This window comes from Quercus robur, chromosome 4 (assembly GCF_932294415.1).
Source record: "Quercus robur chromosome 4, dhQueRobu3.1, whole genome shotgun sequence".
Lineage (NCBI taxonomy): Eukaryota > Viridiplantae > Streptophyta > Magnoliopsida > Fagales > Fagaceae > Quercus > Quercus robur.
In genome coordinates this window covers 61578758-61591597 of record NC_065537.1, presented here as the reverse complement: position 1 = coordinate 61591597, position 12840 = coordinate 61578758, and the positions used below count along the sequence as shown (strand labels likewise).

The 12840-nt window shown below is 34.9% G+C and overlaps 1 protein-coding gene across 1 annotated transcript in view; it reads left to right on the top strand.

Moving 5' to 3' along the window:
* LOC126723242 (uncharacterized) overlaps positions 1 to 7240 on the top strand; it is an 83930-nt gene extending 76690 nt beyond the window's left edge. The window contains exon 2 of the mRNA XM_050426567.1: positions 5903 to 7240. Coding sequence (XP_050282524.1) covers positions 5903 to 7102 — 1200 coding nt within the window. The 3' untranslated portion in view covers positions 7103 to 7240. The remainder of the gene's footprint in view (positions 1 to 5902) is intronic.
* Positions 7241 to 12840: the final 5600 nt, after the last annotated feature.

Genomic DNA, 12840 nt, shown 5'->3' with positions numbered 1-12840 from the left:
AACTGTAGAACCTCACTTCAGCCATAAGCATCGGTAAAAGAGAAAAAACTAAAAACAGAAAGAGAGATGGAGGATGAGATCGAACACTTTAGCCATAAGCATCATTTACGACTAAAGAATTCCTATAAATATAATAAAAAATGCGCTGCATGTTGGCGTCGTCTCTCTGGCGTCGTCTATAGTTGCAACGATTGTCGGTATTATCTTCATAAAGAATGTGCCAAGTTGGAGGATGAGATCGTACACTTGCTCCATCCATTTCACTCTCTAAAGCTGCACGGTATTGTAGATAATCGGGATTTCTATTGCTGTGTGTGTCAAAAGTATTGTCGGGGCTTCAGCTACCGTTGCACGGACTGTAATTTCAAAATGGATCTTTTATGTGCACTCGAATCAGGGATTCGGTTACCAATTCACGACCACAAGCTAAAGCTACAGGTTAGTGATACTGACACTGAACCATCATTTTTTTGCGATTTCTGTCACACTAGATGTTACAGTCATCGAGGACGGAGCTTACATTGTGAGGAGGATTGTAATTTCAAGATCGATCTTGACTGTGCTCGAATGCTTATGAACCCTAAGTTCAAGCCCATTCAACATGTCAGCCACGAGCATTGGTTGATATATGATGATTGTATAAAAGCTTGGGATAGAAAGTACTGTGCAGCGTGCAGAAAAGTGTGCGACGGTGCTACCTACTTTTGCAAGCCATGTTATTTCTTCCTTCACGAATCATGTGCCATGTATCCGACAGAAATCAATCTTTCCTTGCATTCAGATCATCCTCTTATGCTAAGCACTAGGAAAGAGAGGGAACGCTGCGATTTCTGCAAACTTATATGCCAAGCCTTAACCTTCCGCTGTGACTTGTGCAATTTCAAGATTGATTATTTATGCGCCCGTATGCTCATCGAACTTCAAAAAAACACTGATTATTTAGTCGCCATTACGCTCATTCCAAAAGTAAGAATTGATTCTTTACGCGCCCCGGGCCCTACGCTCCTCAGACTTCGTCGTCAACCAAAAGATATTTATCATTTCAGCCACCCCCCCCCCCCCCCCCCCATTCCCTGTTCCTCCACGAAAGCAATCTACTCCGTGGTACTGGTAATGCTAACTGCTATGCGTGCCGGGAACAACTCTCATCCTCTAGTCTATTCTACGAATGCTCTGATTGTGCTTTCTATCTCCATGAATCATGCACTCGAGATCTCATCGAACATTATAGACACTACAAGCACATTCAAAACTACTTTCACAACCATCCATTGGAAATCGTTTACTATCATAGAAATGTCCCTGGCGTTGTTTGTTGTACTTTATGCCGTAAATGTTGCTTCGGGCCTACCTACGTTTGCTTCCTGTGCAAGTTCTTCCTGCATGAGTTCTGTCTAGAGCTCCTGGGAACAAATAGAATCAGTCAAAATTCCTTCCATAAGCATCCACTGATAATCGTTGACAATAAGGTTAATGATTCTACTAGTTATTTCTTTATGAACAATATTGATTTTCCTAGTTGCTCTGCTTGCGGTGAACCTTGTTTTGAAAAATCCTTTGCTTGCTTGAAATGCAAGTTCTTAATCCACGAATTATGTCTTGAACTACCCCATGAGATTCAGAATTTCTTCCACCCATGCCCTCTATCTCTACAACAGGAGACTACAAACTTTACATGCAGAGCCTGTGAAAAAAGTCGCTCCCAGTTTGCATACTGTTGTAATAGATGCCACTTTTTCCTTGATGTTGAATGTGCCCAAATGTTCACTAGAAATTTTGAAGGCCAAAACTACATTCTAAGTTACTACCACCATCACCCCTTGATCCTCTGTAACAAGGAAAGTAATGATCATGTAGTTTCCTGCGATGGATGCAATCAAGTCCTCTCTAGTGAAATATACGGTTGCATCCAATGTGATTTCTCTCTCCACAGATCATGTGCTGCAGTCCCACATCAGATTGAACATCCTCTTCACCCAAAGCACACTCTCAATTTGTTTTTTGATGAAAAGTTGTTGTGCACAGTCTCAATTTTAAAATCCTTGGATAAGATGGGGAAAGTGAAATATTTGAGGCACAAGCATTTCTCAATCCACGATGACAAGGAGAATGAAGTTTGCTGTGGTGTATGTGAGAAACACGTTTGTGGTCCATCATATGAATGCATTAGATGCAAATTCTTCATCCATCAAGATTGTATTGAACCTATAGAAGAGGTGCAACATCATTTTCAACCACATGTTAATGATAGTCTAATCGGCGTATCAAGAAAAACTCTTCCTCGAAAAAAATTTATATGTGATGCTTGTTCTTGCAAGAGTTGCTTTGGTTTTTCCTATCGTTTTACGCGTAAAGAATGCAGCTTTAAGTTGGATGCTAATTGCGCTTCATTAAAGCCTCTAATAAAGTATGAAGGTCACAAGCATCTCCTTTCTTTCTTCGAGAAAGTGTATGATGACCCTCAGTGTGAAGTTTGCAAAACTAGCTATTCCGATGTCTCGTATTTGCGATGTGTAAAGTGTGACTTCAATGTCCATCTCTTGTGTGTTCCACTGCCGAGTACCATTAAGCATAAATGTCATATCGATCCCCTTTACCTTAGAGATTATTTTGTGGAAGATTATTCAGGTGAGTACTATTGTGATGCTTGTGAAAGCAGTAGAGACCCACGGGAAAGTGTTTATCACTGTGCAGGATGCAGCAACTATGTGGCACATATCAATTGTGTGATTGATGAGGTATGTACAAATTCACTATCTTATATGAATTCATTTTTCCTTCAATAAGTTTCATTTTTTTTATTAATATTTTTTTATTAACTTGGATATAAAATGCAAATAACGTACAGATTCATACCATTCATTGGTTAGTGTATAAATTACCTTTGGGTGCGACTTCTGATGTTTTGATAATGAATGATGAAAGTATAATATTGTTTACCAATCTAATAATTTTTAGAAAATTCATTTGAGAAGATTGATTTTGAAAGAGTGTGTGTTTTGAAATTAAAGTCTACCATTGAAGTATGCAAAATAAGTCCATTAAAGATTTGGGCAAGGCCTACGATGAATGAATCAAAAAAAAAAAAAAAAAATCAATTTTTTAGATAGTAGATATGAACATAAGACCTACTTTAACATACCCTTCTTGTTTCATCCCTCACCAATTAACTCAAAATTATTAAGTATTTATGGAAACAACTAATGATTTCGTTAAAGAACAATAAATAATTGCTAGTGCTGTTTTAGTGTAGTGGGCATAGTTGTGAGTATAGTATGATCCACGATACATATCGTGCGATAAGTATTGTATCGAATGAAAAAAGTATCATATCGTAGGTACATATTGATCATGTTCATGAATCGTATGACACATAAATGTGTATCATATGAATTATATCATATCATATTAATCATGCATATCGGATGATACATAGACATGTGAGTTTAAACTAGGTTTTTGTTAAAATTTGAGATTTGACTTAAGTCCATCAAGGGCTGAGTTTTCAATTTTGAACTTTGACAAACCTTACATTCCTTGATATACATCTTGAGCTTGATTTTCATCCTTTTACAATAGAAATCCTGCTTGGCTTTGTGCAAGGACTTAAGGTAACTAATATGACGAGCCAAAATTAGTTTTGAATGATGAATTAGGACCAAGGTACACTCTGCCTTGTAGAGTAGGAGAACATTTTGCAACGTAATCCCTTTCTAGTTATTGCCAAATTGCTACTAAACGTTGAGAAGGGAAAATGGCCTTGCTAAGAGTCTTATAGCTCAATTGGCACATCTTAGTGTTTCCAATGAAGACGCCCAGTATTGAAATCACACCGCTCCCATTGTACCTATTGAATTTATCAAATAAAATGGGCTTTGAGCCTCTAACTGGCTCAAATGGACCCTGCATCTAGCAATTCCATATCTATCTTTTATATTTCAGTTTATTGATAGTAATTGTACCTGTAAGGCTTTTCACAGATGGGTTGAGTTGCCATTCTTCAAGGTGATTTAATGCTTATGTCCCCTAAAGAGTGGTAGCACCAAAGGAGTGTCAAAGACTTGGCAATTTCATCCAACAGATTGTTAATCTCTTCCAACTATTGTTTCTGACCTACTTGTACCCATCACAATAATCTGCAACACAATTGCCTTCCTTGTTAAAGACTTAAAGAACTTATCTCCATCATGCTGAGGGGAATTGGGGGATTTCAGACCTTGTAATAGAACCTGGTTTCCCATATGCAGGAACTTCATGGTCAATTGCTTGAAGTCCCATTGGATATATAATCCCAAGAGTGCTAAGTCATTGTTTGCCTAGCACTACCGCACATCCTTCTAATGGGGGCAAATTCAATTCAACCATGAATAAATGGCCTTGCATTATGACTTAAACATCAGCACAAGCTCCCTTTGTCATGATCACAACCATGTTAGCCAACTTAACTTCAAGCCCTTTCTTGGATGTTACCGACAGCCTCAATGCTTCCAAGATTGATGACTCTAGGAAGTTATGAGTGCTACCAATGACAATGAGGATAATAGCCCACTGGCCTTTAATCTTTTCCAACATTCTCTTGGTACTTGAAGATGGGTTTCCAATTAATGCATATAATTTGATTTCAATTGCATTCACTGTTACCTCTTGCTCTGCAGTAGTAATTGCGGTCTCACTAGTTATGCATCAAACTCAAGGTGAAACCCTTGCAAATGTTTTGAGTGAGTTTATAGCCCTTTCATTACTTATGTCCAAGCTGCCACTTCTCATCACAATGATAACAGAGCCCTTTCTTCCTTCTTTCATCCATTTGAGCTGGAGTGATTGTGCGGACAAGAAGTTTAGGCTTAAGTTGGTCCAACTTGTACAGCCTTAAATGATCCCGAGATGGAAAGCCTACTTGAATCTTGAGAATTTTTGAAAGTTTTCCTACCAGTTAAGACTTAAGAGGTACTCCTCTTGAATTTTTGCTAATCCAAAGCAGCATTAAGATTCAGTGGGTTTAGCATTCTCACAAGAAGTCTAATCTCATCCTTTAATCCAGTGAAAAAAAAAAACTTGTGCAATTCTGACAGCCCCTTAATCCTATTTGATAGTGCTTCAAATTGCCCATTAAAAGATGCAATAGAGCTAGTTTGCCTTAGCCTTGTAAGGGCTTCCATTAGATCATCAAAGGCTGTACTTCCAAATCTTATTTGCAATGCCCTAACAAAAGCCTCCCGAGTCCCAACTGGTGAATAGGCCTTCTTCTTTAGCATCTTGAAACCACGCAAGAGCCTCCCTATCCATATGGTAAGACTGTTTTGACTGTTTCCTTATAGTGGATTTCTAACATGATTGGATCCCCAAAATGGTTTTTAAAATTGAAGAGGTTCTTCATTGGTTTTCCATTTCTTTACTAAAATCTTTGTGCTGATAGATTACTACTTTAGATTCGGTATTTGATATTTGTGATGAATATAAATTGTATAAAATATTTACTTATGAGTGGAAAATCAAGTTATATTCTTCAATAATTTCATTAATTTCATTGCATTAATTGCTTGGGGCCTAAATCAGAATTTTTCAAGGGGTATTAAAGCTTTTAGAACATATAGATCTCAAAATAAGATTTTTCACAACAGATACTCAGGCAACTGTGCCCTAGGCTTGTCCATGTTTGACACAGGCACCATGGGCTTTTTGGTGCGTTCTTGCGTAGGATGTAGATAACTCAAAAGCCATAAGAAGAAATTGGAAAGAATGGTTAAAACAAATAAAACATAGATGATTAGTATGACTAGATAACCGGTCACTTGAGTCTAGTCCCCAACGAGCATAGTTCTATTACTTATTTCATCGTCTTGCTTTACCTTAATATGTTGTCTTTCTACACCAATTCATTGACTTGGCTTAATTTTACCAGGTGTTACTTTCACTAAGTGGGAAGCGTGGAGATGTGGAGTTGAGAATAGTGGATAGACACAATATTGATGAGAAGATATCAGAAAGAGGCTTGACCTTAAAAGAAATATTTAACTCTTCTAATGAAGATGAGAAAAGGGAATTCGAAGATGCAGAAGCTGCTATAGTAGATTTGGTTGGAGAGATAATGTCTAAAGCTGACTCTGGGAATAGGGATAGTATTCTTGAAGATTTGGTAAATTCAGATGAGACATTCATACTGATTTTAAAGAATCTCAAGTATCCCATGAGAGAGGAGGATATTTCGAATTTGAAATTTTCGGAATTCGAGTTGGAACTTGTAAAAGTCAGGAACTACATGGTCTCTCAGAACTGTGCCCATATTCTAGAGTCGTTATTTGTCAAATACAGGGATTTCTGTGCAAGCTCCACTTCAGATGAGACATTCATACCCATGTTAAAGAAAGATATTTCGAGAATGACATTTTTGGGATTGGTGTCAGAACTTGTAAAAGTCAGGGAATACATGGTCTCTCAGAACTGTGCCCATATTCTAGAGCCACTATTTGTCAAATACTGGGCTATCTATGCAATCGCCACTTCAGATGAGATATTCATACCCATTTTAAAGAATATTAATCATCCTATGAGAGAGGATATTTTGAATATGACATTTTTGGAATTGGAGTCAGAAGTTGTAGAAGTCAGGGACTACATGGTCTCTCGGAACTGTGCCCCTATTCTGGAGTCCTTATTTGACAAATACGGGGATATTAGTGCAAGCTCCACTTCAAATCCAAGGACAAAGATGCGTGTCCTTAACATTGTTGGTGGGGTTGCACAAAGCATGTGCAACACCATGGTTAAGGACATCACTCCTTATTTACTTTTCAATTGGTGGAAGAACTTTCAACTGGCGCAGCATGTTGGGTTCAATGTTCAGTTTGCCTTTGACCATTTGTATAGACTTGCGCAAGCACAGTTTCGTATGGAGGGAGAATTTAAAGCTGACTCGAGACTTTTAGAATCTCAAATCAAGATTGAGGAGCTTGTACTATCACAGGAAATTAAATTGGAGAAATTCAAAGATGAACAAAAGCAGCTTATACAATCTAAAAAAAGAAGATCAATAAGTGAGAAGGATCGCTTGATTCAGGACATGGAATCAAGGTTGAAGACTGCAGGGATGGGTTTGCTGTGATATCAAAGTTGGATGAGGATTTTGTAAAAGCATTAGCAGGTTCTTTCTGGAATCTTTAGTTTTCTTTTTGAGATTTTATTTGCAATTTTGTGGTCCTTCTTGTTGGTCTTGCTGGTCCTTGTTGATCTTTCTTTTCTTTCTTCAAGGTAAATTTGCATTGAGAAATATTTGCAGTTAATAAATGTCTGATGTGTTTGTTCATGAATAGCTAGATCTGAGACTATAGTATCATATAGTTCTTGAGAATTGCTTCCTGCCAAATGATTATGGGATTTTGTTGCCCTTTTGGATCTGTAACGACCCAAGGAAAAGCGCTAGCCATATCTGCGCTATACCTCAAAAGGACTAGTCACAATTGAAACTCCTTGTAATTGTTAATAAAGCCCAGTTCAACCCAGTAAATATCCGATGTGGGACTCATCACACACCCACACACATCACACAATCAAACAAATTGGGGCATCACAATCTCCTCCACTTAAATCCCTAACGTCCTCGTTAGAGCCCACTTTGTGAGGTAGTGTCTCTGAGCCCACATGGAATTACCGGGCCTACTCTGATACCATATATAACGACCCAAGGAAAAGCGCTAGCCACATCTACGCTATACCTCAAAAGGACTAGTCACAATTGAGGCTCCTTATAGTTGTTAATAAAGCCCAGTTCAACCCAGTAAATATCCGATGTGGGACTCATCACACACCCACACACATCACACAATTAATCAAATTGGGGTATCACAATCTCCCCCACTTAAATCCCTAACGTCCTCGTTAGGGCCCACTTTGTGTAGTAGTGTCTCTGAGCCCACACGAATTACCGGGCCGGCTCTGATACCATATGTAACGACCCAAGGAAAAGCGCTAGCCATATCTGTGCTATACCTCAAAAGGACTAGTCACAATTGAAACTCCTTGTAATTGTTAATAAAGCCCAGTTCAACCCAGTAAATATCCGATGTGGGACTCATCACACACCCACACACATCACACAATCAAACAAATTGGGGCATCACAATCCCTTTTCGAAATTCCTTCTCCATTATTTTCATATACTGTAGTACATAATTTCTTGTGCTCTTAGGACGAGTTGTACAAAAAATTTGAAATCTATCAGAGCACTTAAATCAAGAGAAATATCTATTAGTATAAGAGGTTGTGAGATGAATATCTACTATTTTAAAAAATCTACCAAATAACAAATTTACAGTTTATCTTGATCAACAAATGCTAAAAATGTTTTCATAAACGCATTGTTGTCAACACTCACAACCACAATGGTTAGAAGTTGCTTGCTCTGATTCATTAAATTCTCCTAGTTATCATTTTTTTTTTTTTTAAAAAAAACAATGAAATAACATAATTATATGGAGTATATTACTGTCCACAAGCTTTTAAATTCGAAAATTTATTCTCTCACTTTGTCTATATTCTATATGCCAAATCCTTTACACGACATTACTCTACCTACCATTGTTATCTATTCATAACTCATAAGAGCGATCCTATTATTGTTTGTAAGTTGTAACCAATCGGCCTAATTGTTTTAAGAATATTCACCGTTCATCAGTGAATAAAAAACTTCTAAATTTTGTTGTTAGGAGTCTTGTAGCTCAAGCTAAATGGATATTTCTTGTTATTTCTAATGGAAACATCAAAAGTTCAAATACCTACTCCCCTAGCCAGTGTAACTCCCCCCCGCCCCCCTCTTTTTGTACTTTTTTCCTTATTAATATTGTGATGCATCTTCCATGCTTTTGATCTCCATTGGATAAAAATAATCAAATAAATCCATTTCCAAAATTTTAGTTTCCACTTTCTACTTTTATAAAGATATCCTTTGTCTCGTAAATTTCAATTAACTCAATTGATAAAATTTATTTTTTGTTGAATGAAAGACGTCGGCAAAGTTATCAATTTCATTATGTTCCCGATCAAAATGGCTGAAAAAGATTTCTTTTCTTTGGAATCTCTCCCTCTTCCACCTTAACCTAAATTCCAACTTATTTCAGTCCATTTTATTAACTTTTAGTCAATATGATGATTTCGACTTGTATGTAAACAAAGCAATTTTTTTTCTAAATTTGTTTTTCTTTTCGTTATTTTGCACACATATAACAATTTTTTCCCCATTAAGAATATGTTTTATTCCTCTTTTGTTTATTTGATCAAACATGGCATGTCTTTTGAATTTTTTTTTAATAATAGTTTTTACATTTACTTCACTCAATTTGATATGTTATGTGATGATGAGATTAAGAATGTGCATTATCTTTTTAAAAATAAATAAATAAATTCTTGATAGTAGGTGCATTATTTGATTTTACATTGACAGTTTGATATGATATAAAATGTAATGAATGCTTTGATTTACAAAATGTTGAAATAGACCAATTTAGAAATATTTGTTTACGATGTACAAAATTTTTTGTTTTTACAGAATTTCAATCTATAGCGTTCGCTCTTTACGATAATTTTTTATCATCAAACCAAGATATTAATTGGTTTTCAGTACAAGCGGGGATTAAACCACAAATTTCTTACTTGACAATAAGAGATTTTACCAATTGAGCTAACTGAAATCTACTATAACATAATTAAAAATATTGCTTGTGGTTGAATCTTGCCTTAAAAATATATATCAGTGTCTTGAATCGATGGTAAAGAGTATGAAGTGAATGCTATTGGTTCAAATCATCTCTCTCTCTCTCTCACACATTCTGATTTTTCATTAATCTTGATCTTTGATTTGCTTTGATGTTTTGTGTTTCATAGATTGCTTTTTTCGTTTATAATAACTAAGGTTGAACGATCATTTTGCAATTAAAGATTAATTATTTTTTTATTGTTCTTAAATTTTGGTGTTTTGATTTTTAGATTAATATTTTTGGACATGGTGCAAGTGTGCAACCATCTCGATCTACATGCTACGAGGAGAAAAACCCGTAATTGTTTGATCGTTATGCTTAATGATTAACCCACCACTAAGCATAATGTCCTGAAGTTCAAATGGGAGTAATAAAAAAAGATTTTGACATTGAGAAACTTTTTTTTTTCTCTTTAAATTTATTTGTTTTTAGATTCAATTTGTATTTGGATTTATATATTGTGTGATGATGATAATGTGGGAGGTTTTTATACTTTCATGCAGGTACAATAATTGATTTGAGGAATAATATGTCTTCGGTCTAGTTCATTTTTTTCTTCCACGATTCCAATCTTATGTTGATATATACAAAATGTTTTTATTTAATGTGTTGCTATTATCATGGAGGTACTAGAAAATGAGAGGAAATGAAATTTCTTTTCCATGGTTGAATTATTAACATTTTCCTTAAACAATACTTTTTTTTGAGAAAGTCCTTAAACAATACTTGATCATCATTTTTTTCCCCAATCTTTTCATTTTCCATTTGTTTGACAAGTTATTATCATTATTGTTCACTATTAAAACTATAGTAAACTTTTCAAATGATAGTCCTATAAAGTTGATAATCCAAACCTTATGATTAATAAGTATTATTTTCCTTAATTTTTATATAATTTTTAATTTTTTATAATTATATCTCATAATGAGACAATGATGAAGATAATTTATTTATTCTCATATACATTGTTCGTAGTAATGTAGTACAAGTATTTGTGTGTATGGGAAAAAAAAGACAATGAAAATATTTCTTTAAAAAAAACAAAATAATATGGAAATACAAACTATAACTCTAGACTCCAAAGACAAAGGAAATTATTTTTTCATACCAAATTTATTTTTGATAGTCTAAGTATGGATAATAAAAAAAGTAACAATGGATTTTTTTTTTTTTTTGGTTGAGAAAAGTAACAATGGATATAGAAATCTACTATTTCATAAAATGAAATATTTTCTTATATCAAATATTTCTTAGACATTTTGGGAAGTCCAAGTTAAAGAAAAAAATTACTTATAATTAACATGAAAAAAAAAATGTAGCATAAAATATAACTATATATCCCATTTGAATATAAACATATTGTCTCAAATCCCCCTTAGTTTGCTAAATGGGAGATGATGGATATATAATTATAGGATTTTTTTTTTTGTGGTTAAAGGAAAAAATATATTAAAACTAATCGGAAACAAAAACCATTCTATTACAAAAGGTTGTTGCTCTATTAAGAGCCAGCAAATTCACCACCACAGACAGCGGAATAACAAAAGAAACATACTTAGCAGAAAACTTAGATCCTAGTTCAGCCAGTGCATCAGCACACTGATTGACTTCTCTGAACACATGCTCAATTCGAGACTTGGGAAAGGTCTTCAACAAGTTCCTGTAGTCAAGATATTATAGGATATTACCGTCATGTTGATTTACAGTTGAAATCTTCTTTTTAGTTTTTATTTAACTTGGTTCATACCAAAAAAAAAATTAATATAAACTTTTATTAAGCAATGAATTTCATGAAGTAGACACCATAAGTTTTTATAATTATTATCAATAAAAAATGGTAACAGTAATTATATTTCTTAATAAAGTCACATTAAAAAAATACAATAGTTGTTTAAGGACTGATAATTACAAATTTATAAATTTGGTTGATTTGATATCTTGGCTTGTATGTAAACAAAGCATTTTTTTTTTTTTCTGAAGTCGTTTCTTTCTTCTTCTTTTTTCATTATTTTACTCATATAGGACATTTTTCCCCCTTTAGATTTTTGTTTTCTTTTTTGTTTATTTAATTCACATATGGCATATTTTTTAAAAAAATAATAATAATAATAATTTTTTTACGCTTACTTTACTCATTGTCCATGTTACATTGTCCATGTTATGTAATTATGAGATTAAGTGTGTGCACTATTTTTCTTTTTTTTGATAATCTTTATAGCATGTGCATTATTTGATTTTAGATTGATAATTTTACATGGTAAAAATATGTAATGAATACTTTGATATATATTTTTGTCAATAATATATATATATATATATATATTATGGGGAGAGAAGGATCCAAAACAGCTGATAGGATAGGTAAGGGCATTTCCAAGGAGGTAAACTTCGTGGAATTTTGGCGGTATGCCCTGGGAAAGTACTCACCTAACCTGTGAAGAGGTTGAACTACTACAACTGACAAAGGCAACAAGGACTCCTGCCAAACCTCAAAAAGTCAAAAGTCAGGGGTGAAGGGAGCATGATGCAACCCGAGGGAGAAAAATGGTGACTTGGCACTGAACAAGGAAGAGAAGGAAAACGAATGATAAAGCAATCATTACCACCGCATTACATGTATTACAACCACTTAACTGGCCACATTAATGGGGAAATAACCACGAATAGTGCTCACACAACTCACACCTTGATGTTAAACCTTCTAGCAAAGTCTTGATGGGACAAGTATCAAGAAAGTCTATCAAGAAAGTCTAATCCTAACCCTCCAAATGTAGAGTCTAGATGCATTTTGGCTAACTATATATAGTCAAGAAGCATCTGGACCAAGGGGAGGTATTCTTTTTGAGAGAGAGAGAGAGAGAGAAATAGACTAATTGTAACATCTTCCTCAGACTACACTAAACCCGAGGATGAACACTTAGTCATTCTAAGGCTTTTTCCAATTGAATATATTCACTTCACGCTAGAGACTAATCTGACTTAGGAATGGCAACGGATCAAGTTCGGTTCGAGTTTCTTTATGCCCAAACCCGACCCGCGAGCCCAACCCCGAAACCCAAACCCGCCCCATTTAATAGACGGGTTTTTTTTT